The following is a 26,508-nucleotide window of genomic DNA, read 5'->3' as shown; positions in this document are numbered from 1 at the left end:
TTTCTTTCTTTCTTTCTTTCTTTCTTTCTTTCTTTCTTTCTTTCTTTTTCTTTCTTTCTCTCCATTTACTCCACCTGCAGTAAAGTTTCTGGAAGAATTGAAGCTGTTCCCACTTCACAGAATGACAGAATCACAGAATGGTTAAGGTTGGAAGGGACCTCTGGCGGTCATCAGGTCCATGTCCCTGCTCAAGCAGGCGCACCTATAGCAGGGTGCCCAGGACCATGCCCAAATGGCTTTTAAATATCTTCAAGAAGGGAGACTCCACAATCTCTCTGGGCAACCTGTGCCAGTGCTCTGTCATCTGCACAGTAAAGTAGAGCTTCCTGATGTTTAGAGGGAACCTCCTTTGCTCCATTTTGTTGCCCATTACCTCCTGTTCTGTCACTGGGCAGCACTGAAAAGAGCCTGGCTCCATCTTCTTTGCACCTTCCCTTCAGGTATTTATACACCTTGATAAAATTCACCCTGAGCCATCACTTCTCCAGGCAGAACAGTCCCAGGTTTCTCTGCCTCTCCTCTTAGAAGAGGTGCTGCAGTCCCTTCATAGTCTTGATCTTCTTTCTCTCCAGTTACATAGCTGAGACTCTGCAGTAACCCTCATGGCTTTTAAAGAGAAAAAGCAAAAGTCTCATCTGTGTGATATGAGGTAAAATAACTCAAAATAGTGGCTTTAATAATAATTCTAAATCAAGAGGATTTGTTGTTGTTGTTTTTCCTAAAAGGTCTTGATCTAAGATGCTATTTTTCTGTCATGCCACTATCTTGATCTCAGAATGCCCTTTCTCCCCTCCAGCTGCTGAACAACCCAGAGAAGATAGCAGAACAGATAAGCAAGGACCTCGCCTGGCTTTGCTCCCACCTCCTGGCCCTGTGGACCCAGTTCCTGGAGGTGGCAACACTCCATCCAGAAGTCACAGCTTATCTGACTCAGGAGCACCATATGCTAAGGGTAACGTTAAAGAGTCGAAAGCAAGTTCTGTAACGGTAACCTCTTGACAGACACTGGTGATGTATCTGGATAGATATTTCTCTTACTGTTATGCCTTATGAACCATTACGGGAGATGTGTTGAGTAGGATAAGGATTAAAGAAGGGAATTTAAAATTACAGATTTCAATTTTTGGAATGATGTTGCTTTTATGGTAGCCAGAATCTTGTGTAAAATGAATGTACCCTGAATACCAGAATCCAGCATGGAACATGAAGTGGGTGAAAAGAGGTAGATATGTTTTAAAAGGCACAAGCATCACAATGAGAAATAACCAAGTTATCTCAATTTCTTTCATAAAACTACCATGAGGAATATAGATTTGTTCTCCTCACTATGTCACATATATACAGCTAGTTCTTGCCTTTCTCCCAGTGAGTTTCACAAAATGAAATGTTAATACTGTTCACGTGGAAATTGGTTCTTGATAATAAAGAAGGCACAAAAGCAATTGCCTTTTGGGCTAACTTTATCAAAGCTGCTTACCTGATTAGTTCAGCAAGTGCTGTGCCTTCCATGAGGATGTTTTTGGTTATTGACCATACATCAGTTTCATCACATAGGCTGAGCTAAACTCATAGCCTGATCTAATCACTAAAAAAGAGACATAGATAAAAGGCTAGGGTTCATCTTGCTTAGCTTTAGAAGGCTACAGTGTAGGTGCTAACATCCCGATTTACGTACTGATTCTTGTTAAAGTCAGTGGAGGTCCAGTCACTGGAGATAAGATAATGTTTATCTTGCAAAAGGGAGACAAAAATCAGGAAGAGGTGGATGATGCTGGTTATTTTAGCTATGTCTCCTTTGACTCAGAGAACCTGGATGGCTTGATCAGCCAAAGGTCCCATCTCTGTAGGCCCCCAGCTCCAGCAAGGTGAATCCTAGCCTCGACTGATGCCAACTGCTGGCATGACCTGTGGCAAATGATGTAACTTCATGTGCTTCAGTTCCTCTCTATAATAAATAATATTATTTAATGTAATTTAATGTAATAAAACTTTCCTAGTTCTAGAAAACATTTTGAGAGCTCCAGATAAATCAATGCAATCTTTTTAAAGAGGTGCTAGTCATTCTTTTATTAGAAAAGCCATTTGTTGAAATATGGCTGGGATTTAGGGAGATGCTGAGATGCTGTGACATGTGCTTTTCACTGCCATTCTCTGACACCATAATAGAGGTCGCTCTTACAAATATCATTAGTAATGCATGGGCTGCAGTTTAACAGTTCAGTACAGTTGACTGCATATTATGATGGATTGATTGAAACTCAAAGCTTATTCCAGGGCAGATAGAAACACTGAATTTTTTATAGCTTATTACACACTCTGTGCTCTGCCAGACACTTCAGATCCGTGGCTCTTTTGTAATTGATTATCCAACACTGAGCAGATCAAATGTCTATGAAGAGATTTGAAAAGCTCTCATTTGTAAGTATCGTGACATAGGCAGATGTGTTTCTGCCATGATGGGGCTTATTCTCCTCTAGGCTGAAGTGTAAAACTTCCTTTATCATCTTGGGAACCACTGTGAATGTTCCCACAGAAAGGATGATCAATTATGAATTGTTCTAATTTAGTAATGCACTCCACTGCTGCTATGATTTGTACAGTGGGAAAGGAAGAAATCTTCCTCGTTTTAATATTACAAGGAAAAAATGGTAAATCTGACAGCTTTTATAAAAATAGTCAGAAGGTACATATAAAAAAAATCTTGATTTCCTCTCAAGGGACACTTCTTCCCTCCCAGCAAAATATGCAACAGCACCAGCTGCTTTGTGCTGGACTGGGAAAGTGAAGCAGAGTTGAGCTCTTTTGTTTTCTTTCTGTCACCAGAGCGGTGCAAAGCAGACAGAGCATACTAAAGAATCTGGACCTGACAGTCATTGCTCTGTTTTCAGCTTGATTGTGCTTGGCACCTTTCAGTAGATCTTAGGTTTAATTTGTGTGTTTCTCCCTCAGGTAAGGAGATTCTCAGAAGCCTTCTTCTACACTGAGCACCAGAAACCCTCTGTGCTGACATTCCAGGAAGGCCTGTAAGTAACTCATTGATTCCCCCCTGTTACTGGGAAGGCTGAAAATGTAGTTGCTTAAACATTTTTCTACTAAGACTGAGGTCTTTTCTGCCGGTTACGGAAGGCTCTGGTTTGAGAGAAATCACTACGTCTATTCTAGCTCCATATTGTAAATCCATTGAAATTAATGTCAAAAGTAAGTAACACCAATTAGGCCCTAGAGATTATTAATTTTAAGATTCCTGTAAGATATTTATTTTTCTTTCTCTGCTCTCACAATACTTACAACATCAGGGAGTGATTAAAACACTGTGGCAAGAGCCTCCTAGGGATACGATGCGGGAATCCTCTTTCCCTACCTTTCTTCCCAACTGGGTACATGCCTTTGCAGAGCTTATCTCCAACAGCACCAGCCTCGGGGCAGACAAATATTTTTGATGTCTTTCTTCAGTTTACTTCCTAACCTGCCTATACCAGATCTAGTACTTGCAATTTTAATAGAAGGTAACAGCTGAAAAGGAACAGAAAAATAACATTTAAGAGTTTGCTTTTTACTCTCCCTTATAACATTTTGGGGTATAGGCGGTCATGGATTTATTTTGTTCCTTAGTCCATCCCTACTTTCTATAGCAGAAAGGATCATCTGTAAGTGCAGACAGGAACATTGATTCATTAAACAGACAACACAAAGATGTGAATGTTCACTGGGAGCTGCAGTGGAGTACCACATGGGGACACCACCAGCTTAGATGGAGGAACCGTAGGAGTGATATGAGCTCAGGGCTGATAATTTGTTGATCAAGAATCAACAGTACAAAACAGTTTGGGAAAATAAATAATGCACTGGGCTGCATTCACAAAAATATGCTATGAAACATGAGCAAGGTAATTATTTCACAGAATCATAGAATGGTTTGGGTTGGAAGGGACCATAAAGACCAGCTAATTCCAACCCCCCTGCCATGGGCAGGGACAGCTCCCACCAGACCAGGTTGCCCAAAGCCCCATCCAGCCTGGCCTAGAACACCTCCAGGGACGGGGCACCCACAGCTTCTCTGGGCAACCTGTGCCTGTGCCTCACCACACTCTGAGGAAATCATTTCTTCCTTATATCTAATCATAATCTAGCCTCTTTTAGTTTAAAGCCATTCCCCTTTGTCCTATCACTACACCCCTTGACCAAGAGTCCCTCCCCAGCTTTCCTGTAGCCCACTTTAGGTACTGGAAAGCCGCTGTAAGGCCTGCCTGGGGCCTTCTCTTCTCCAGGCTGAACAACCCCAACCCTTAGCCTGTCTTCATAGGAGAGGTGCTCCAGCCCCTCAATTATCTTTGTGGCCCTCTTCTGGACTCGTTCCAATACTTCCATGTCCTTCTTATGGTGGACGCCCTAGAGCTGCATGCAGTACCCCAGGTTTCCATTTGCTTGACAGTGCTTGCTTTGACCAAAACTGCAGAGTATGAGGAACCGTTTGTTTTTTTTTTTAAAGCTGCAATATTGCAAATCCTGCCTTCAGTTTTATCCCACGATTCCAAGTGGAGAGCACGGATAATACTCAGGACCTGACCCCTGAAGGCAGAGCTAAAGGAAGGCTGCTCAGATTTGAATTTCAAAGGAATGAGGGATGTCTAAACTTTTGCTGCACTGAAGCAGCCTGTTATCACAGGAGGACCACAGCATTACCAGAACAGAAACACACTTTTCAGAAGTGGCTTAAAGACCATGACATCAGGTTCTGTCATGATGATAAGGCTTAAGTGAGATGTCTGTTTCCAACCAAGAGTAAAGAAGAAAATGAGTTTCTCAGAGCTGTTGCTAGGAACATTAAGGCTGATTCAGTGCTGGTGGAAAAGGCCATGACTTCATTAGTGGATGGGTTATACAAGGGTACCTTTTTCTGACAAACTAGAACAGGGCCACGGCTGCAGGGGCCCAGCTGTGCTCACTTAGTCCTCCCATGTCAGTTTTTAAGTAAGCTGTGTACAAGAAAAGACCCATGGCAGGACCCCAGGGTGAGGTCAAAGACACTCATGGCCCCGTCTAAGCAAACACAGCCCTGCACAAGGGGAAGCCTAATAGAATGATGTGCTTTTATTTCTCCAGACAGCCACAGAGCCAGCCCATTTCCTACAGATAAGCATAATTTTCCTCAGTGATTATCAAGGAGATAGAGTACAAAAAAATAAAATAGCTTGCAAATGCTAAAAATTGATCTCTGAGGTAAATTCGGTATATACAGGCCTCGTGGCAGAGTCCTGTTTTCTTTTTGGTTGTGCTAGATGGTGCAGTTAGAAAAGCAGAATCTTGGCTCCCGGAATATTATTAGTCGTGAGGGTGCCAGCAGGGAGTATTAATTGTGTTCAGAGAGGCTTCAGATGAGATCAGCTCTTGGTGTGCTGGGTGCTATACAAACACCTCATACACGAGCAGGCTTTTCCCCAGTTTTTTCTTACTTGTTGCTAGATGACGGGGCTTTTTACCTCCGGTACTGTGGTTGTGAATTCTGCTAGGTCATGCACCTACATACATAGCAGTACCTGACTGGTCAAATAGAACAGGAAATTTAGTATAAATTTATATTAGTATAAATTTAATTAATTTAGTATAAATTTATATTAATAAAACAGGCCTTTAGTATAAACACTGATGCTGTTTATTAGTATGTCAGTGAGAACTTAGTTATGGTGCTAGGGCTTAAATCCAAATACCCAGGTGTTGCTGCAGGAAAGACTGAGCAGCTAGCTGTTTTTGACTTCTGTCTGACTCATGTTTTAGCAATCAATGACTCGCCTATCTTTGAGGAAAAAATAGCTGGTAAGAGCAAAAGATAGACAACAATAATTATGTTCTGAAGTTGAAGCCAGTATGCTGGTTTGCACAAGTTTTTTTTTTTTTTTTTTTTTTTTTTTTTTTTGTATGTGTGTGTGTGTGTGTGTGTGTGTGTGTGTGTGTGTGTCTGGATATAGGAATCTTCTGTGCTGGCATGAGGACAGACCAATAGAATTACAAATTTGTTGTTTGAGTTTTACTTCATAATGTATAAAGAGTTTTTCTTCCAGTTAACTATCACAAGGTGATTACCTGCCTCCTGCCAATGATAATCTAAAATATTGTCACTGTGCTGTCCTACGGTACATGTCCAGAATTCCTTTCATCCAACTGTCTACAAAAACCTTGCTTCCTCCCTCTTTATTCCTTAGGATAAGCAGACCAATTCATGAAAAACTCAGCACAAATGAACAAATATTGCCTTTGATTCCCCATTTTTGAAGAAGATGCTTACATAGGAAAACTCATCAGAATAATGAATGAATGTATTTATTTTAGCCAAACCCACATCCCTGTGCCAGCTTAATGTAACATTCCTTGATGAAATCCAGGTAGCATTTTACATGTGCAAAAAGATGGAACAGAACAGTTTTTCTAGCTCTACCAACAAGCAGTAGCTGAACCAATGTGCCTTAGCTCTTCCAGAAGTGTGTGAGATACCACAGTGCTCTGAGGACTGGTATAAGCAAGATAGAGGGCCTACCATGTGTCCTTCTTGGCCTTGTTCCTCGCTGTACTGGTCAAAGAGATTTTTGATTATTGCTTCCTGCACCTGGGTTTTGAAACCCTTGGCATGGTCACAGCAACAGACCTCTTTTCCTGATGGGAAAGCCAGTTGAGGGATCCAGTCGCAGCCATCTGCAGTGACCCATGGGAGGACAGCAATGAGTCATGGAGCAGCAGGAGCGTTTTCCAATAAAGAAAGAGGTTTTGCATAGAGGGACTGTGCAAAGAAATCTCTATCTGAAAGACATAAATCAACTTGTAGGACATGTCCTGCAAGCACTGAGTACTTCTTTCAAACACACTGCCTCTGTCTTCTGATACCATCCCCCAGTCAGTAATTGAGTATGCCTGAAGTTGTCCACAGTCCACAATACTCACCATATATGTTGTGATATCCAAAATAATTCTTGTTACTTGTTTGAAACAGCTGTTATGGACACAGATAATTGTTACTACACTAGAATACTACTGAGTGTGGTGCTACTAACCTAAAGTTCTATTCCCTCAAATCTGCTTTTCCCTTTGGTGGGAACCACTTTGGTTTCCCTTTGGTTTACACCACTTATAGTTTTCAACCGCCTTCGGTGCTCCTCTATCAAAACAGAAACCTTGTTGTCTTTGTCCTTAATCTTCTAATCAGCACAGTGAAGTGGGAAATACTATTGGACCACTTTGTGCCAGACATTTTACATGCTCATAGTAAGAAGCAGTTCTTGCTATAAACAATTTTCCTGGTAGAGTTGTCGAGGGGTTGTATGTCTTTATATTTACTCTGAATGCTGTGGAGCAAAGTCTTAGTTCATTCCTTCAACTGGGTTAGGTAAGCCAAAGACAAATTCAGATGATAAAAACTCCATCCTATTTCTAACAACTTTGTGCAGTTGTACTTTTTGTTCTGGTCATGTAATGACTGTTCTTTTGTCATCATGTCTTCTGAGTGCAGTGCTCCTGGTGTAATAAGCTCTTCTCCTTTGTGGGACATCCTTCACCACACTATGGTGGTCTTTATCCTACTCCATAAATACAGCCAGTTGTGGAGTAATTTACTAGCATTTTATCTAAATTTGCCCTGACAATTACAATTACAAGCATTTTGTAATATGAAGAAGAAAGAGTGTAAATACTGAGTTTTAGTCTCAGGGCTAGCTCTGCAACATAGTCCATGGTGTGGCAGACTGGGAACTATTGCACCTTTGATGGAATCTCTGGGTGAACGAGCAGCAGAGGACATTACATTACAGGTAGTGTGTCAAATGGGTTGTAGCTGTGACAAAGAGAGGGGACAAATCATATCTTCCCACTAGGAAGTTCCTGCAAAGCTTTCTTCTGCTTAGATGACTTCCAGCCTGCTCTGCTGCATGCACAGCTTGGCATTTGTCTTTATTGAACTTCATGAGATGTCTGCCTGCCCACCTCAGTATTATCTATCTGCAGACCTACTGAGGTCCCATCACTGAGGGTATTAAATACAGACATTAAATGGTATTGCCCCATATCAGCTGAAGGGCAGGCACATCTAGTAATTGCCTACACATCTGCCTTTGCTGCCTGGCATGGACGAGTGACTGAGAAAAAGCATGGCAACCATTTCAATACTCAATTTATTTTGCACTTTGCTGCCAGGATCCAAAGTCACGGACAGATTTCTACAGAAATTCGTAATTCAGAGTACTTCACCAGCATGCCCCCACTGCCAGCGGAATGCCTCGACATAGATGGGGACTGGAACACACTTCCAGTTATTTTTGAAGACAGGTACATGGATTTGCCTTGCAAAGGTGAGTGGAATACCCCAAGGTACATGAGACAGCTTGAGCTGAGGAGGTTCACTTCCCCAGCTGAAGGTAAATGATCCTACATAACTTGGGCTGGGTCTGTCTTGGATCAGAGCACAATCCACTATAAAATATAACTGAATCCTCAGTTTTTTCTACTAGTGATCTTTAAAGTATTTCCTGCAACTTCATAGTTTTCATCTTCCAAGTAAGATGTTTAGTTGCAAGGACTGGAGGCAAAATCTAGAAAGAAAGCAAAACTATTTTGATTTTTGTTACAGCAACCAACTTCATACTCAGAGTGACATCTAGTGTTAAGAAAAGTCAGAACAAAAAAAATTTAAAATTTGTGTGAAGCCCAACACTGTCTCCAAAAGGGAGTATTACTTAAAAAAAAAAAATAATAAAATTTCCCCTAGAGTAACCAAACCAGATTTTTCATTACGAAAAAATACTTAGTTCTTCAAGCATATAGTAAAACCTCATAGCCCTTGCTTCCCTTTTCAACAATTATTAAGTGTAGCAGAGAGACAGTATCATAAGTGAGCATTGACCAGTAAAGATGACCTGTGGCCATTTCCAGAGCTACCAAACTGGCTAAATTTTGACAATAATAATGACAGATATTTAAACCATGATACTCCATATTAAACTGATTCACAAGGAAGATCTACACTACATACAATGTGGTACAACAGCAGGAGTGCAAAGAAGTGCCAGTTGATTGATTTACCAATTCTAGAAACTAACAGTATAAAAGGAAAGTCTTTTTTTTGGCCTAACTGTAACTGTTTAGTGAGTATAATTCTAATTACATGCCCTGTGTCATTTGTATTTGTAATATCACTCTAATGTAGAAATACTTTTTAACATAATAAATAATGTAGAGATAATTTACAACATAAATATACATACTTCTCTAGGCCTTACAATCATTTTTCTAAGTCCCACATCACATTGAAGTAATATGTTTTGTTCTTGCAGATACCACTTCTTTTTTTCTTCCTTTCAGATCAGAATTTGGATGTTTTCCCAGATTTTGAGGTTCCTGAAAATACGCAAATGGATGTAATAGACGACAAGGAAGATTGTTCATCAAATGATGCCACTGCAGTAACAAAAGGAGACTTTGGGAAAGGTACTCTGCTAATACACACAGACAGGATAAACGGGAATCTGTCCTGCTTGTACAGTGGTACTGAAGGTGCTGCTCACGCAGCAAAGGGTTTAAACCCACACTTCACATCTCAGGTATGTACATTGAACAAAGAAGGCCAAAGGAAACCTGCAAATATTTTTGTTTCAAGTAAGGAAACTACTGACTCAGAGCCAGGCAATACAGAATGCACATCAGAGGAATTTAAAACATGCAAAGAAGTTTTATTAAAAGACAATAGACTTGAAGCAGATGTTACCTCTGGAGACATGAAACCTAGCAATAAGGATGCCCACAAAAGTGAGCCCGTGTTAATTGTCAGTGCTCAGTATGAGTGCGGAGCATGTGGAACTGATGGCTCGGAAGACAGATCTGAAATACACAAAACAGACGAATCTGGTCATCCTGAGAATAATTTCACTTCTGAGTTTTCACTGAGTGAGTTAACCAGTCTTGAAAAAACAGCAGATCCAGACAAGACTCTGCTACCTGTTTTGAAAACTTTGCCTGCCCACAACTTAGAAGTGAAACTGCTCACAAAGGAGCAACGAACTGAGGAGTGTGAAGAATTCACCCTGATGTCAGGGGTTATAAAGAGATCCTCCTCTATAATATCTGATTCAGGCATTGAAAGTGAACCAAGCTCAGTGGCATGGTCTGATGCTCGTAGCCGGGCTCTGGAGCTGCCCAGCGATCGAGAGATCCTGCACCATTTGGTACGGAGACACGCCATCCACCGAAATTCCCTGGAGGGTGGCCACACAGAAAGCAATACCAGCTTGCCCAGTGGAATCCAAGCATCACTCACATCCATTAGCTCTTTGCCCTTTGAAGAAGAGGAGAGAGAAGTGGAGCTTACCAAACTGACCAAGTCTGTCTCAGCTCCTCAGATCAGTAGCCCAGAAGAGCCTGTGGAGGAGGTGGATATATCCAAACACAGCGAAGCAACCTCAGGAGACTCAGGAGGATATTTAAAAAGTTGCATGGAAACAGAGGATGGAGATAAGCAATTAATCATGGACTTCTCTGGGTGTAGTATCACCACTGAAAATGGACAGCTAGAACCAAAAGGACATCCCAAACCCACTGCCAAGCACAGTAGTGGTCACATGGAATTACACAGGGAGGAGGCAAAGGAAAGTCTTTCAGAGACTTACTGTAGTTTGGAGTGTGCAAAACCACCTGTATGTCCAAAGTCACTCAGAGATAACATCTCTGAAAGCCAGTCACTGGAGAGCAATGGTGAGTGCAGCTTAAAAACACCGAGGGCTAATAATTACTTGGACAAAAGTACAGAAAAGTTTGATGCATGTATCAAGGATCCAAAGGATAAAACTAAGCCGGACAGTTTTGAAATAGAACAAGGCTTTTACACCTATATCACAGTAACAGGAGAGGAGAGTTTCTCACAAAGCATAAACGTGTTACCAGATACTGGTAATCCTGTTTCAGCTGCTTCAGAGACTTCAACAGAATTTGGCTCAATGCAAGGAGAATGTGGTAGGTCTCTTGCTGATGAGAGCCAGCTGGTGTACACAGAAATGCAGGGGTTACAAGAAATTGAGCTCAATGACTCACCTGCCTTAGCAGACCCTGCTTCAGGATCCTACCAGGATGAATATCTTCAAGAACCTGACAGCCAAGAGCATAAACTTGTAGCTAATGGCACTGGGTTTCATTCTGTGACGACAGAGGGGGTAGCACTGGAAAGCAGAAAGGCTGTTGATGTGGTTAACCTCTCTGTCTCTTGCACGGCCACATGTCTTCCCTTTTCTTCTGTGCTCAAAGAGACCCCTGCGATGGTCGGCTTCTCTGCAAAGCAGGCTGTGTTCCCCATCACACGACAGCCTCTAGGCTCCTTTGGAGTTGTTTCTTCTAATTCAAATGAGGTGGATGAAGAGGCCAACGAAAGGATGCTGAAGTAAGAATGCCTAATTACTTTTTAAATTAATATTGCAGTAATGCCAAGAGACCCTGACAAAGTTCAGGGTCCTAATACAGTAAGCATGGTAAAAGTTGGCATTCAGAGACAGCTGCTTGAACTACAGTATAAGTTATCAAAATAGGCATATGGTTTATACATGAAAAATAATCTAAGTAGAGAGGAAGAACAAAAACACAGAGAGACCAAGGTCTTCATCAAGGTCCTTCATCCTCATGGAAATTAGTGGGATTTAGGTGTCTGAATAGTCTTTAAAATTTGCCCCTCCATCATGAAGTCACGTTACCCGAACATGGATATCTAGCCTAGATATTTGCTTCACTATAGCAGTGTCATAGCTTATTTTTCTCTTCTGCTTAGTTTTACTCATTAGTGAAACTATGAAAGGGGAACACAGATTGGTTGGCAGGGCATCAGCTTCAATGAAACTGGAAAATGGGAGAATGAGCATACCGGGAACCTGGAGAAGAGGTGTTTGCTTTTTTTTCCCCCTCTTGTTTCTTAGACCATGGGAAAAGTGCCGCATCCTGGTTTTGATTTTACAGCGGCATCTTTTACAGACTGACATGCTAGTACATATATACTTTTGTTATATTTTTTTGTGTCTCTGCTGTGCTGAGGGAAAATGGTAGCATGGGAATTTCTCAACCCATTCACCCATGTTGGTTCTCTGCATATGCACTTATTTGGGACCTAAGGCGTATTTTTATTTTTTAATATCTTGAAGTTCATTTTATGACTCTTGCTGTAATCCTGCTTGATCTAAGCACAAAATTTATTCCTTCTCTGTGAAGCAGAATACTTAGCCATGTATTCATGCATTGATGAATTCAGGGCCTCTAGGTCCATGGCCAGAATATTAGATTTTTTGTTCTTGAGTCCCTTTAATGTCAGTAGGGTTGATGTAAGTAATTGTTCACCATCATACCAATTGGCCTTTGGCTATCCTCAAGGTTTAAAGGTTTCTATCTCCTAGCCTGGTCCATCCCAGTTTTCTAATTCTACACTTATATTGTGATTATTAATTCCTAAAAGCTCTGGATAAGTTTTGCTAAGTCAAAAAGCCACTGAAGTGTCTGGCACCTTTGTGTAGCTTCAAGGTGAGTTCATGTGTCAAACTTTAGGCCTTCGTCAGAAAAGCTGTTATCTTAACTCTTTCAGCTCTGAGCTGCTCTTCCTCTTAGCCACTAAGTGTTTTCAAGAGAACACCAAACCAAACCAAAATGCTCTGTAATGAGGTGTACCCTTAAACTCCACTGTCTGAGGAATGGGGAGAGCAACTTCCACCTGCCTATAAATGCATCTGATGCTATAATTTTGCTTTTCAGTGTCAGTCTGTCTGAGGACATTTATAAGATGCATTTTATTCTTTTATTCTCTCTCTCTTTTTTTTTTTTTTTTTTTTTTTTTTCCACCAGAAGGTTCTTTTTGTTCCTCTAGCAGGTGTGAGATACTGAAGGTTTTTACCTGTTCCCCGTATGACATCAAATCATTTGGGAACAGATTTTCTTCTTTGCATCTTGATTTCTCTCTATCAGAAGAGAACCTTCTTATTTCTAGTTTGAGGGTTTGTTGTTGAACACCCAGTTCTACTGTGATTAATTAATCTATTCTCCAGTTTTTATCAGGCCAAAGAAAAATTTAAAAAAGAAATGAAGATTGAAGGATTTCTGTACAGTGACTTATCTGTACTAGCTTCTGATATCCCATATTTTCCACCAGAGGAAGAGGAAGAAAATTTGGAAGATGGAATTCACCTGGTTGTCTGTGTCCATGGGTTGGATGGTAAGAGCAGGAGGAATAGTTGTGTGTAAGCGTCGCTTGAGTGTAAAAAAAACAAGAGAAAGGCATATCTATAGGAAATGGGAAAGAACAGAGAGTCTATGGAAAACATTTATCTTAGCTAAGTATTTAATTTCCTTTATGTTATTCAGTCCATTGTAATAAAGGGTCTAGGAAAATATTAAGTATTTTATTTACGAAATGGGTGCTGCAATTTTTTTTTCTATTTTTTTTTTCTTTTTTTTCCTGTTTTATTTTGTTTAGACAGAATTCTACACCAAATCACATCATCTCTTCAGCATACAGTAAGAGTACACTAGAGTAGCTCCTCTTGTCTTTCTGGAGATACCTGGTTGTTTAGCAGTATGTCACAGGGATGAGAACATTATTAAACAAAATAAACTGAGGTTATTGGATAGATAGTGGCTGGATTTAGAATGTGGGAAAATAGAAATCAATATTCACTACAAAGAAGCCTGGCCTGAAATATTTTAAACGCATGCTTTCTAAGCAGAAAACAGATATATTAAAGTTGAAACTTCTCTTGATAAGCTATTGGCTTCAATGGGGAAGGTGAAAGCATTAACCTTGAGACCATGGAGAAGGAGGGGCAGAGCCTCAGAAAAGCATGAAACTCTCCTTGGCTTGTGCGAGTACCATTGCCATTCAATATACCAGTGATAGTGATATGTTTCTTATGAAGAAGGTACCTCCTTTTTCAGAAAAATAATTCAGAATACCTTGGAATTTACCTAGTATGGAGTTGGGGCATTTTGGCCATCTCCCAAAATCATAGAATCATAGAAAGGCTAGGGTTGGAAGGGACCTTGAAGATCATCTAGTTCCAACCCTCCTGCAAGTCTTGTAAAATATTACAAGACTGACAGCATTTCAGCTCCATGTTTAATTGTGAATAAGAAGAGGCAGGCTGCTGTGCATATGAAGGCACATCCTTATCCCCCAGGCACATGTACTGAAGTTCCCAGCAGGGCTGCAGTGTCTCCTGGGGGTGTCACCAGCTACAAAGGGAGAAGGACAGATGTCAACCTTTTGGTGACCCCTTGTCTTACCTACATGGTTCAGCAAATAAGGGACAGAGTTTTCTGGGCCTGATCTTTGCCTTCTCCTCCCACTTTTTATAGAGCTCATGCAGTGCCAAGCAGCAGGATGTGAGGTCCAGCCCTCCTTGCACATGTTGTGCGTATTCTTGCTCTTCTGCTGTTTCAGTGCATGATCATATGGTGTGGTGAGCTGTCTTAGCAGCATCTAGCAAGAGCTCCCTGGTGCCAAGGTTTATAAGATGGTTTGTAAGAAGACAAATTTATTAAATTGAATATATATATATGTATTTCTGTTGAATTGCATCTTATAAAGTGCCATCTGTTTCCAGGCAACAGTGCAGATCTACGGCTGGTAAAGACTTTTATAGAACTGGGACTCCCTGGTGGAAAACTGGACTTCCTAATGTCTGAACGAAATCAGGTAGTGTAGAGCTACTTTCTGTCTTCATTTAGATATCCTACAAGTGGTTGCCATTGCTGAAAAAGAACCTTCAGGGAGGCTCTTTCACAAGTTGGATGAAGCAAAAGCACTGGGGAATTTAGGGAAGTGTATGTAGGATTTAGTTCAAAGTCCTGTTCCTGATCCTGTCTGAGGTGATGGGGTACTCAAATGCACAAGGAAAGATTCCTTACATGAAGCCAAAGACAGTTATATTATTACTTACAGGACTAAACCTTAGAGAAACCAAACTGATTTATCCTGACAGTTTGCAAGCTTAGCAGCCAGATGCCTCTGCCTTTTGGATGCTGTACAACACAGCACCAACAGAAAGCAGCAGGTTTAGTAATGTTAAATTCTCTGGAGGATGTGAAATATCCATAAGGTGTTGTCAGTTGCTTTTGATGCATCAGCCATTGTTTCTCCTGTTGAAATGCTTGTGAGATTTATTTTCTTGAATGATAAAGAAATGTCTTCCAGAACAATTCATTGCTAGCCTAGGCAGAACACCAGAAATGAATTCTATGCTCTGCTTTGCAATGAACCCATATTTATGACACCTTTATGCATAAGATAAGGATTTCCAGTGCCCAGTGAAAAACATTATTCTGATTTACAAGCAGCTGAGGAACAAGAGTCAAAACTCTCTCCTTTATTCAATAGCTTTTATATTTTGAAATGGCCAGTAGTTGTTAGTCTGTGAACTTGCCACCTTCCAATGTACATCTCTGCCAGAAGTGGACCTGCATGGTTAATGTGAGCAAGATGGAAATAATGAGGAGACCAGACTTGCATCAGAGTTTCTCCTTTTCCAAGGCAGAAAGGATTAGCTCTTACAACATCTCTATTTACTATTATATTGAACCCATAATGGAAACTTTCAGTCTTCCTATAGTATGGAAATGGGTGCAAGTTCACATAGCAGTGGTATAGGACCTATATCTTTGGATGAATTTTTGGATGCTTTAAAGCATCCTGTCACTTTTTTTTCCCTGCTTTGGGAACCACATTGAAAACAATCCATGAAATCAGTCATTTAGCTGAAGTTTGCTTTAAAGAAGAAAATTCAAGCCACATTTTTATGCACTCATCTGTAATATATTTGACAAGCTCAGTCAGGCTGAGATGATACTGAAGAATAGAAGTATAACCAGGTGAAATATGACATTTGATGTGTTTTGTTTGTGGTTAATGCTCAGGCTGGTATTCTTCCACTTTTAAACAACCTGAAAGATTTGGGATAATGAGCTTAAGAGGAAATTGTTAATTATCAATGCAGGCTAAACAAGCAGGCAAGAGGTTATTGGGCTGTTTGTAGTATATGAGAACATTTATTTTAAGGCAGTGTTGCAAAGTGAATATGCTCGTTTTCCTTTGCAAGAGCTGCAATTAGCAAGATGGGTTGTGTCACAAAAGCATTAATTACTAGATATGTTTGTTCTGAATAGCTGTTCCAACATTTGATGATTGTTTTTGTGGCATCTTATTAGTTACAAATTTGATTTAGAGTCCTGTTGGAGTGCCAAATGACACAGTTCTGAATAAGATCTGCCTGCAATTGTATAGACTGGACAATATATTATTAGTTTTATTTTATCAAAACTGCCATTACTGTTACAAGCAACGAATCATTTAAATCCCTGTCTGGCACTCATTCTCATTATCTGTTATTCTTAAATAACAAACACATGGCATTTAATTATGATGGCCTAATAATTTTGGGATCGTGTCTGTAGCGTCAACATCACCTATATGTAGTGTATAAAACTGTAAACTATTTTATTATAGTAATCCATTAAATCCTAAATATCAAAAGCTTTTCTTCCACATGCAGAGTATGGTGCCTACAGAGGCTAAGCAGTTCTCATCTCTGTCAAGCCAGGTTGCTTTAAGATCCTACTTTTGACTCTGAAATCACTCAGCCTGACACTGTTAATCTTACTATTAATATATTTTATGTCCAGATTTATACAACTATGCCTAAATTAGAGAAACAGAAGCAACCACAGAAGGTAATTTAATCCCCTTAAAATGCTGTCTTTAGAGGGCCCTATTTCCATGCCCTACAAAGGAAGCACAAGGTAACTCTTGTCCTAAATTGAATGCCAGGGTTATATTCCTGAAGCTAAAAGGCACAATATAGAGTCAAAGAACCTCTGTGACAAAATATTTTGCCTTATCTTACGTGGGAGCTCAGCAAAGACAATGAATTTCCATATGGGCTATACTGAGATCCATAAGACTGATACTGACAAGTGTTGTTACAGTTAAAGCTGTGCGAGAAAGAAAATACTTGGCTTGAATAAGTTTACAATGTTCGTTGAAACAGTTTTGATAATAATCTGAAAATGAAACTTTATGGCTGTTTTCAAAGAGCTTCTATTTTGGGAGGACTAAGCAACTGAGAAAAATGATCCCGTGTTGAGCAAGTATAAAGAAAATTTTGACTAGTTATTACTCTTGTGCTTGCAGTTTACTTTGAAAATAACATTAGTCTATGATATATGTATACTTTAATAAGAGCAATATATTTGAATTCACCTACTCAATCCTTTTTACACCAGACTGATACTTTTGCTGATTTTGATACAATGACTGACCGATTGTTGGATGAAATTATTCAGCATATTCAGTTGTATAATCTCTCCATATCACGAATAAGGTAAGCATTCTGATAATTAATTGTCTGTAACTATTTGTGGCCATCAGCATCATTCTGTGAAATTAGATTTTTCAGAAGTGTCCTGTGTCAAAGGCCACTGAAGTCAGTGAGATGAGTTTTTACATGTGTTATAGCTGGAAGAGTATCCATTAGGCTGAACAAAATGTAAAATGATAACTAAAGGATGATACTGAAAACTCTGATAGAGTCCTCTCAAGAGCAATTTTTGCTGCCTTTACATTTAATTTAAATAACATACAGATGGCTTTTGTATTAATATAATTCTGTTTTTCCTAACAGTTTTATTGGACATTCCCTTGGTAATGTCATCATCCGATCTGTACTAACTCGCCCCAGGTTTCGCTATTACCTCAACAAGTTACATACCTTCCTGTCCCTTTCTGGACCTCACCTGGGAACACTTTACAACAATAGTACTTTGGTTAGTACAGGTAAGAGTTAGACGAACGCTATGACTTACTGCAGTGAATGGCAGAGTATATGAGAGAGCTACATGTGGAAGGTAGCAGTAAATTGTGACAACGTGGCACATACACTGTACCTGTGTCAAATATTTGTTGAAGACTTCAGACTGAGAGAACATAGCAATGAGAGAAGCTTTCAGGGCCTACTATGTGGTCCAGCATTGTGGAAAATCCAGGGGTGTGGAGCAGCAAGAGATGACCTTACTTCCACTGTGTTCTTTCACTTCTCTTTATACTGCCAATAAAGAGAGGCATCTCCAAGGCTGAAGAAAACACTTATAGTACTATGGGAAATGAATGGCCTGATGTTCACCCTTCCTGAATGTGTATGTTACCATGACACTAGATAATCCAGAGGGACCCTTAGACTTTTCTCTTTGTTTATTAACAGTACAACAGAAAACAAAGACTTACACTGAGTTACAGTGCTAACCATACTGTAATCTCTTTGAGTTTATTATTATAGGCACATAACTTCAATCCCTTGTTTGATAATCAGCAAAAAGGCTAAAAATACGCACCAATTTTATTCCAGGTCTGTGGCTCATGCAGAAGTTGAAAAAATCAGGGTCACTTTTGCAATTGACCTTCAGGGACAATGCAGATTTGCGCAAGTGTTTCCTCTACCAGCTCAGCCAAAAAACAGGTGAGTAGGCCTTAATGTTGTGTAAATGTTGGGGGATATTCCAAAGGATTGTGCTAGACTACTATGTACTTCAGGGAGTAAAGAAAATCTGCATTTTATTATTGATCTTTCTTTAAATGTTCTTGATGTCAAGGTCTGCCCTGTCTAATAACTGTTTTATCTGCCTTTTATCTGCACCATTTACCCAGGGAATGTAGTTGCCAAACAGTTGGTGCCCAATCTGACTTAGATGCTGTAATAAATATGCACCTAAGTTTGTATTCTTCAAGCAAGAAATATGATTCTTGACAGGCCACCATAACTTAATTTATGTTATTAATGTTATTATGTTATGTTATGTTATTAATTTATGTTACTAGATGCAAACCATTTTTCCTTTTTTAATATATATATTTTTTTAAGTTTAACATCTCTTGTCTCTAGGAAATATGATGCTGTGAGATGAAGAGCAAATTTTATTCATGTCTATTGTGGCACCTCTGTACTACAGAGAGAGATGTATGGCCTTATGCTGTAAAAATGATGTCTACATCATTTTACCACTTCTTTGGTCTGTTATGAATAAATGAAGTAAATCAGACTTTCCCTAAGAAATGAAAGCAGGCATAATCCTTCTGTTCAGACAAATGTTTTCTTCTAAGAGTTATTTTTAATATTGTGCGTAAGCAAGCTAGTGCTAAGTATGCACTCACAGTGTCACTACTTGATATTTTTTTCTCTCACTCTGCTATGTTGTTGATAGGAAACAAAGACTATCTTAATACAGGTACAACTTAATACTCGGTCTGACAGACATAGAGCTGTTTCATAATTTTCTGACCACAATACATGACCTAATTAATGACAGGAAGATGCTATATCTTGGCATTATTTAAATTTCCTTATTTGAATTTTCCTTTGGTTCTCAAGCTCCCATTTTTATGAAGCACAGTGGGATGTTTGCTTTAGGACTGTCATGTTCAAATAAAATTGGTTCTACATAGGAAGCTTGCATTGTTACTTCCCAAGCCAAGAATTCCTAAGTATATAGTGTGACTTGTTGCCTGTTAGCTTGATAAACTGGAGATCTAGCAGACTGTAAATGAAGGTGATGTCTCTGAAAAAGCAGAAAGTTAAGTATCAAAAAGGTTGCCTGTAAATTAAAATGATCCAGGTAGATTCTTAGGAGAAAAATCTGAAATTGTAAAGTTCTATATTAAAATGTATGAGCTAGCACAATGAGTCAGAATTGAGGTGCCCTTACTCTGGCACTCTGCTCCCAGAAGTGGTGAGAGCACCTACAAAGGGACACATTTGGTTGAGAGCACCTACAAAGGTGCAGTGTTTTGCCTGCTCTCCTAGATAACCCTTTGAGCCTTCAGCAACTTCTGACTTTCTTAAAGTAGAAATCCCTTCCAGTATTCAATTTCATTACATGTTTCCTGTGCTTGTCTTGGAAGAAAAAAATGACATTGCTCCCTACTGAGTCTCTTCACATAAGATTTTAGTTATGTTAAAACTCATTGATGCCTCTCCTACATTTTACAGAGAAGTCACAAACACAATTGGTTTGATTACACAGGGAGAAAATGATGGCTTCAGCCAGGCTTAGTAGATGCAGCTATAGGGGCTCTTCCTTTTGGTGGTTATGGTCGACTTTTCTATTAAGAACTAGAAAGCAAAGGACTTTGTTCTGGATCTCTTTTCTGTAAGGGGGAGGGAAGGATGAAGATCAAACCTACAACATTCCCATGTACAAAATAATCTCTGAGCTAGTAGTGTAGAATATCTGTTCATTCTCCTACTCTTCTGCTGAATGTGGGTAATCCAGAGCTCAAGAGATCTCAGACAGAGTAAGCAGCAGGAGTCTTTTCATAGTGAATGGTGGCCTCATTACTTCCAGGGAAGAGGGAGAATTCCTGGTTTCCAGTCCATGTACCATCAGTGTGTACTTATCCAAGGACTGCTGGATGCAGGGACTGGATCCCAAGGCTCCCTCCACACTGATGTAATGGTGTGACATCATAGTGGTGAAGCTGATTTCTCCTTCTCTCTATATATTTTCTTTGCTATTTTACTAATTACTTGTATTATTATTTTTTGAATGTGATCCCCAATTCTGTGAACATTTACTCATGAAAGTACACTCATGGACTGCAGTGAACCTGCACATGTGTTTGCAATGTTTACAGGCATAAATACTTGCAAGATTAAGTTTTTAATCATTTACTCTTTGAAATTGAGTCAGTTCTCACTTTTTCTTTGTTGTTATTTTTGTTGATATACAATTAACTTGTATTAGCATTGATAACTAACAAATAGTTCATAGAAGCAGCAGGAATGTTTTTAAGCTATTCTTCTGAATATTTCTAAGTTTGTGTTTTATGTTTTAATTATTCTTCATGTGTTTTTCACTATAGATTTTAAAGTGCATTTCAACATGAATATGATTGTGCTGTTCATCATTGTGATAAATGCATTTAATGAATTTGTTTGCCACAGGCCTTCAGTACTTTAAAAATGTTGTGTTAGTGGCCTCACCCCAAGACAGATATGTACCCTTCCATTCAGCAAGAATAGAAATGTGCAAAAATGCTCTTAAAGACAGACACACAGGTATGTTTAAGATCTGTTCTATATTTACAAAGCTGTTGAGAAATTGTGATTTTGTGTAACTGAGGTCATTGTATCAGAAGGGTTTTTCATCAGCATGATGAAAACTCAAACACTTACTTGATAAGGAAGAAAGTGTTCTACTCCCACAGGAAATTACTGAAATCAATAAAAGATTTCAAAGATGCTCTTTGTCTGATGAAAATAAACTACAATCAGGTTGTAATCAAAGTTTTCTTACTGCTCTTCCTTCCCTAATTAATTTTTTAAAATGTGGAGATAATAGAACTAGTTCCTAACAACATTTCTCTTTGGTCTACTGAATTGTTAGTATTGTCTCACATAACAAAATCTCTTTCAGCACATCCAAAGTCAATGGGTTTTCCCTTTGTTTTCAGTAGTATTTGGATGATTGCCAGGTAATTTAAGAGATGTAAAATCATACTGGTTTGTAATAAAATCTGCAAAGCACATCAGGACTCATGCCATCAGAGGCCTAGCTTTCCTGTGAGTCCAGTCTGTGCATTGTTCCAAATATTGCCTTTGTTATTTGCAGTCTACCTCATTTATAAAATGTTTCACGGTTTCAGTTTGATACCACTTCCAGAAATAATGCTCAGTGTAATTTTATACCTGTTTCAGATACATGGTTATGTAGAAATGGAGGTTGTCCTTGGAAGCTGGCAGCCAGTCCCTAATGGGGTTCCCCAAGGCTCCATTTTAGGGCCAGTTCTCTTCAATGTTTTCATAAATGACTTGGATGTAGGACTTAAAGGGGTTTTGAGTAAGTTTGCAGATACCAATTGGGGAGAAGCTGTTGACTCCCTGTTGACTCAGGTAAAGAGGCCTTGCAGAAAGACCTTGACAAATTAGAGCTGAGCAACCACCAAACATACAAAGTTTAACAAGGGCAAGTGCCACATTCTGCACCTGGGAAGGGGCAACCCTGTCTATATGTGCATAATAGGGGACAGGAGGCTGGAGAGCAGTCTTGCAGAAAGGGATCTGGGGATTTTGGTCAACAGAAAGTTCAATATGAGCCAGCAGTGTGCCCTGGCAACCAAAAGGGCCAACTGTACCCTGGGGTGCATCAAACACAACATTGGTAGCTAGTTGAGGGAAGTCCCACTCTACTCTGTGTTGGTGTGGCCTCACCTTGAGTACTGCGTGCAGTTTTGGGAGCTGCAATTTAGAAAGGATATAAAATTATTAGAAAGTATCCAAAGGAGGGCAACAAAGATGGTGTAGGGCCAAGAGGGCAAGACGTGGCTGAGGTCACTTGTTTTGTTCAGCTTAGAGAAGAGAATGCTGAGGAGAGACCTCATTGCAGACTACAGTTCCCTCAAGAAGGGAAGCAAAAGCAGGAGGTGTTGATCTCTTCTCTCTTCTGACCAAAGGTCAACATGGTTGCCTTCACACAGCTCTTTCTTTCTTACCTAAGAGAAAGGCAGTTTTCTAACTCTTTCTTCAGGTGTTTTTTTCTCAGCGACATCTTTGGCCTAGTAAAAGCCAGACCTACATCCATGAGTGCAAGGTTCCTGAGCAGCTGTTGTTGACCTATAAACTTCTAAACGATCTGCAGAAAGGCATGATGTTCTTCCTGCATTAGATTACCCAGAATAAATAAATAAATAAATAAATAAATCTTGCCTTCTTCCCCTGGAGGAAATGAGTGTTTCTTTCCACCTCAGGAGAAATGGGACTAAATGCTGAGGCATGTCCCACTCTTCCTGTTAGCAGCTTGACTAGATCTCTCTGTGTTAATTAATGGCTCTGTTACATTAATAACATCCTGGTACATGGCAAACCATTGAAATAAACTGCTTTCATTTGCATTTTGTTATTTTTTGTTCCATTTTCCTTCTCTTTGTGACGGTAATTAAAAGATACTGGAAGGAAAGAGGGGATCTGGCAGCTTTGGCATGTAGGTGTGACATTTAAAATCTTTTGCAGGTCCTGTTTATGCAGAAATGATTAACAACCTGCTCCAGCCTTTGATTGGGGCGAAGGACTGCACTTTGATCAGACACAACGTGTTCCATGCTCTGCCAAACACCGCCAACACATTGATTGGCCGGGCAGCCCACATTGCCGTGCTGGACTCTGAACTTTTCCTGGAGAAGTTTTTCCTTGTGGCAGGACTCAACTACTTCAAATAGTGCCTGAAGTATGGGGTAGCAGAGGCAAACCATTTCACTGAGTGGAGGAGAATCCCTTAGCCAAAAGCGTGCAGTGTTAGAAATGAGGACTTTCAATCTCTCTCCATTTCCATTTCTGTTTAAGAGAATAAAGTGCTATGGCTTTAAGGCATTCAAGCTTCCAAATATTGGTGCTTTTGGAAGAAATAAGTATTCCTCTTCTGTTTATATGTTGTTTGTCCACATAAAGACATGAGCTACTTCTGAAGAAGAGAATCAAACTAAAGATGATTAATATTATCTAAATGTGATGGGACCAATATGATCACCATTTCTCTCAAATATTAACCCAGGAACTTGTCTGTTCTTGATTTAATGCTTATTTACATATTAACAAAGCTATACATCTGTAGCACTTTGGGGTGGCTAATACAAGAGGAAACAAGTGTATATGAACTCAGGTTAAAACCTCCTTTGCAATGAAATGAAAAGTCTAAAAAACATTTATGAAAATTTTAACATTTCTGTTTATCAAAAGAAAATGGTTCCATCATTAGGAATCATTTGTAACATGCACACATTCAAATCATGGAAAGGGGGAAAATATTTAACATTGAATGAAAAAAAAAATCTGGATATTTGACTTTTTTTTTTAAAAAAAAGCAAACTTTTAGTTGGGAAGACTTTTCTTCAAGTTAGAAGCTGCCAGACTGATAGGAACCTATTGGATTACTTGTGAAATATCAATGGCATCTGTTAACACTTCTCCTGTTTACATTTCTAGAATACCATTACTGTGCTTGTCATTATAACCTTAAAGGTAAAATTTTCACTTTTAAATTTGTATCTAAATACATTTACCCCAGGGTATTTTATACATATATATATATATGTATATATACATTAGGGTATTATATATATATATATATGTAAATATACATTAATCTGAAATTCAAAATCTAGCCAGTAATACCCCTAAAAAACACCAGATGAAAATAGGTTGGTGACCTGGAGCAGTAACGATTGTGGAAAGCTTAAAAACCATACGTATGTCTTAGACTTCTCTGTAATGCTATGATAGGTTTTTACCAATTCCCATTTGCAGTGTTCTATATAGTCCTAATTATTATATGATTGCAGCTTGTCAAAACATTTAAAATTTTATTCATACAATGTTATCAGAATTCTTTTCAGGGTTTGGAAAAGAACCCATTTTTCACTTTTTGTATTTTTTTGCATTTTTAATTTGTTTTTAATCAAAAAGTTTTCAGCATTTTAAATGACAAATTTCAATAACTTTCTATAAGTTTTCATACCACTTTGATAAATTTTCAATGTCACGGAAGTTTTTCAAAAAGGAGGAGGTGAATAACTCCTCACAAATATTTGTGTTTGGAAGGAAGGTAATTTTTTAAAGCAAGTGTAATTTGTTTAAAAACATAGGTGACCAGCCCTCTATATCTTATGAAAAAATAAAACAAATTAACATAAAAAGTGACAAAGTTGGTTCTAGGATTCAAGACTGACATCAGTGAGCTAGGATCCAAGACAGTGGAAATTTCTGAAATAAAATAATTAAAAATTTAGAACAAAAAATTTTGCAACCCCAGGGAAATATTTGTACATGCAAAAGGTAAAACTAGCTGTTTTCAAAAGATGAAAAGTTGAAAACTTTTGAAGCGTTAGTTCAAGAAAAGAGTTGTTGACAAACTGGAACTAGGGTGGACTGATAATGCAGGCATGGTTTGAGATAGAAAGGAATAAGAAGGAATATCCAAAAAGGTAAGACATGAAAACAGAAAGGTATATTACACCTAAAATCATATTCTGCTCTTCAAAGGTGACACTGAAATTAAATAGAAATGGTCACATTGTGCATTTCAATAGCGATTAGATTTGTAAACATTAAATATTACTGCAATACTTGAAGTAAATAGGTAGATACTATTCTCTTTTTTTCCTTTTATAAACTGACGTTTTAAAGCTAAGAGATGGATTTGCCCAGTTAAAAATAAATTCTGTGTCAGGAATCAAGAATTTCTGGGTCTCAAGTATTGTTTTAGAAGTCTTTATCACTGTTCCACCTCAATATTTTAATGCCAACTAAACTCACATATCACAGCTTACTTCTTACTTGGTAAATTGTTTACACATTTACACATAATGGAGCATGGAAGTAAAGTACAATGGTTTCGATCCACAGACATGGACTTGTAAAGAGTATGTGAAAAGCAAGAAAGAAAAGCAATCCCCAAACATCAGCGTTGTGATTTAGTGATTTATATGGTGATCTGTTCCTCTTTTAGAAAATTTTTGGGAGTCTGCACATGGAAATTTTTTTAAATCGTTGAGGGGCTAGTTTACACATATATACATACCTAATGTGTGTGTGTATTTGCAATGCATACAAAGAAGTATGCTTATTTCAAGCTCAAACACTCCATGTTTTTAATCATGAATATACTGGATATGACAACAAACTGGCGTAGCACTTCTTAAAATCAAACAGGTGGTTTCTTGCCTTGCCTTGTATATTAAACAGCATTCCTAGCCTTCTATTTGCATATGTGTGGGAGAGGGGAAATGTGAAAAAGTTCCTTTTGTATTACTGCAGAAATTGGTGGCCCTTTCAGTACGTTCACTTTCACACTGTACACTGCTACCAGTGCTGTGACTTATGGACAAACATACCTAAAGATTTCCATGTTCCTGTCCATATCATGTTCTTCCACAGCTTAGAGTCTGATTTCTGTGGAGTTGGATTAGGTCCATTCAACTTGCTCCTTGAAGGGTGTGATAGAGATCTTCTATAGAGCCTCAGAGAAATCTGGGAGATGTCATTCCTGTGATATGATATGACACAGATTTTATCTTCCTTATGCTGCCAGAACGTTGTGGGAAATATTGGCAATAACTGTCTAGCTTAGCGTTCATTTTGAGGTTCTCAGAATAGTCTCCCTTCCTTTTATGCTTTTCAATGGGATATTGCCTTGATAATGACACAGAATATTGTAAATCTTCTCTAATGGTATAAACTATATTGCAAAGAAATCCTCATTGTCATTATAATGTAAATAACATCTGAGTGGTTGCACTTCGTCAAAATATAGCAATCAACATGGAATCGTTTTTAGAAGGTTTTTATATATTGATTTATATAGAGAGAAATATATATTAAGAATTATCTTCATAGGAGATATCAAAATAACTGCACAGTAAGCTTTTGTGTTTCTGTGTTTTGGAATTTTAATGTATTGCCCTTTCACATAAAGTCA

General features: G+C 38.8%; 1 protein-coding gene across 4 annotated transcripts in view; it reads left to right on the top strand.

The window, feature by feature from the left end:
- FAM135B (family with sequence similarity 135 member B) overlaps positions 1–23,879 on the top strand; it is a 200,597-nt gene extending 176,718 nt beyond the window's left edge. For 2 of the 4 annotated variants that reach the window (XM_035318375.1, XM_035318374.1), the window contains exons 10-20: positions 797–952; positions 2,950–3,023; positions 8,179–8,333; positions 9,343–11,407; positions 13,047–13,213; positions 14,601–14,692; positions 17,275–17,372; positions 17,673–17,824; positions 18,393–18,503; positions 20,985–21,098; positions 23,049–23,879. In XM_035318375.1, the coding sequence (XP_035174266.1) occupies positions 797–952; positions 2,950–3,023; positions 8,179–8,333; positions 9,343–11,407; positions 13,047–13,213; positions 14,601–14,692; positions 17,275–17,372; positions 17,673–17,824; positions 18,393–18,503; positions 20,985–21,098; positions 23,049–23,254 (3,390 nt within the window). In that variant the 3' untranslated portion in view covers positions 23,255–23,879. The remainder of the gene's footprint in view (positions 1–796; positions 953–2,949; positions 3,024–8,178; positions 8,334–9,342; positions 11,408–13,046; positions 13,214–14,600; positions 14,693–17,274; positions 17,373–17,672; positions 17,825–18,392; positions 18,504–20,984; positions 21,099–23,048) is intronic. The other 2 variants (XM_035318372.1, XM_035318373.1) reach the window with 1 other exon arrangement.
- Positions 23,880–26,508: the final 2,629 nt, after the last annotated feature.

The sequence above is a fragment of the Oxyura jamaicensis genome, chromosome 2 (assembly GCF_011077185.1).
Source record: "Oxyura jamaicensis isolate SHBP4307 breed ruddy duck chromosome 2, BPBGC_Ojam_1.0, whole genome shotgun sequence".
NCBI classification, from domain to species: Eukaryota; Metazoa; Chordata; class Aves; order Anseriformes; family Anatidae; genus Oxyura; species Oxyura jamaicensis.
This window is presented reverse-complemented; position numbering and strand designations above follow the sequence as displayed.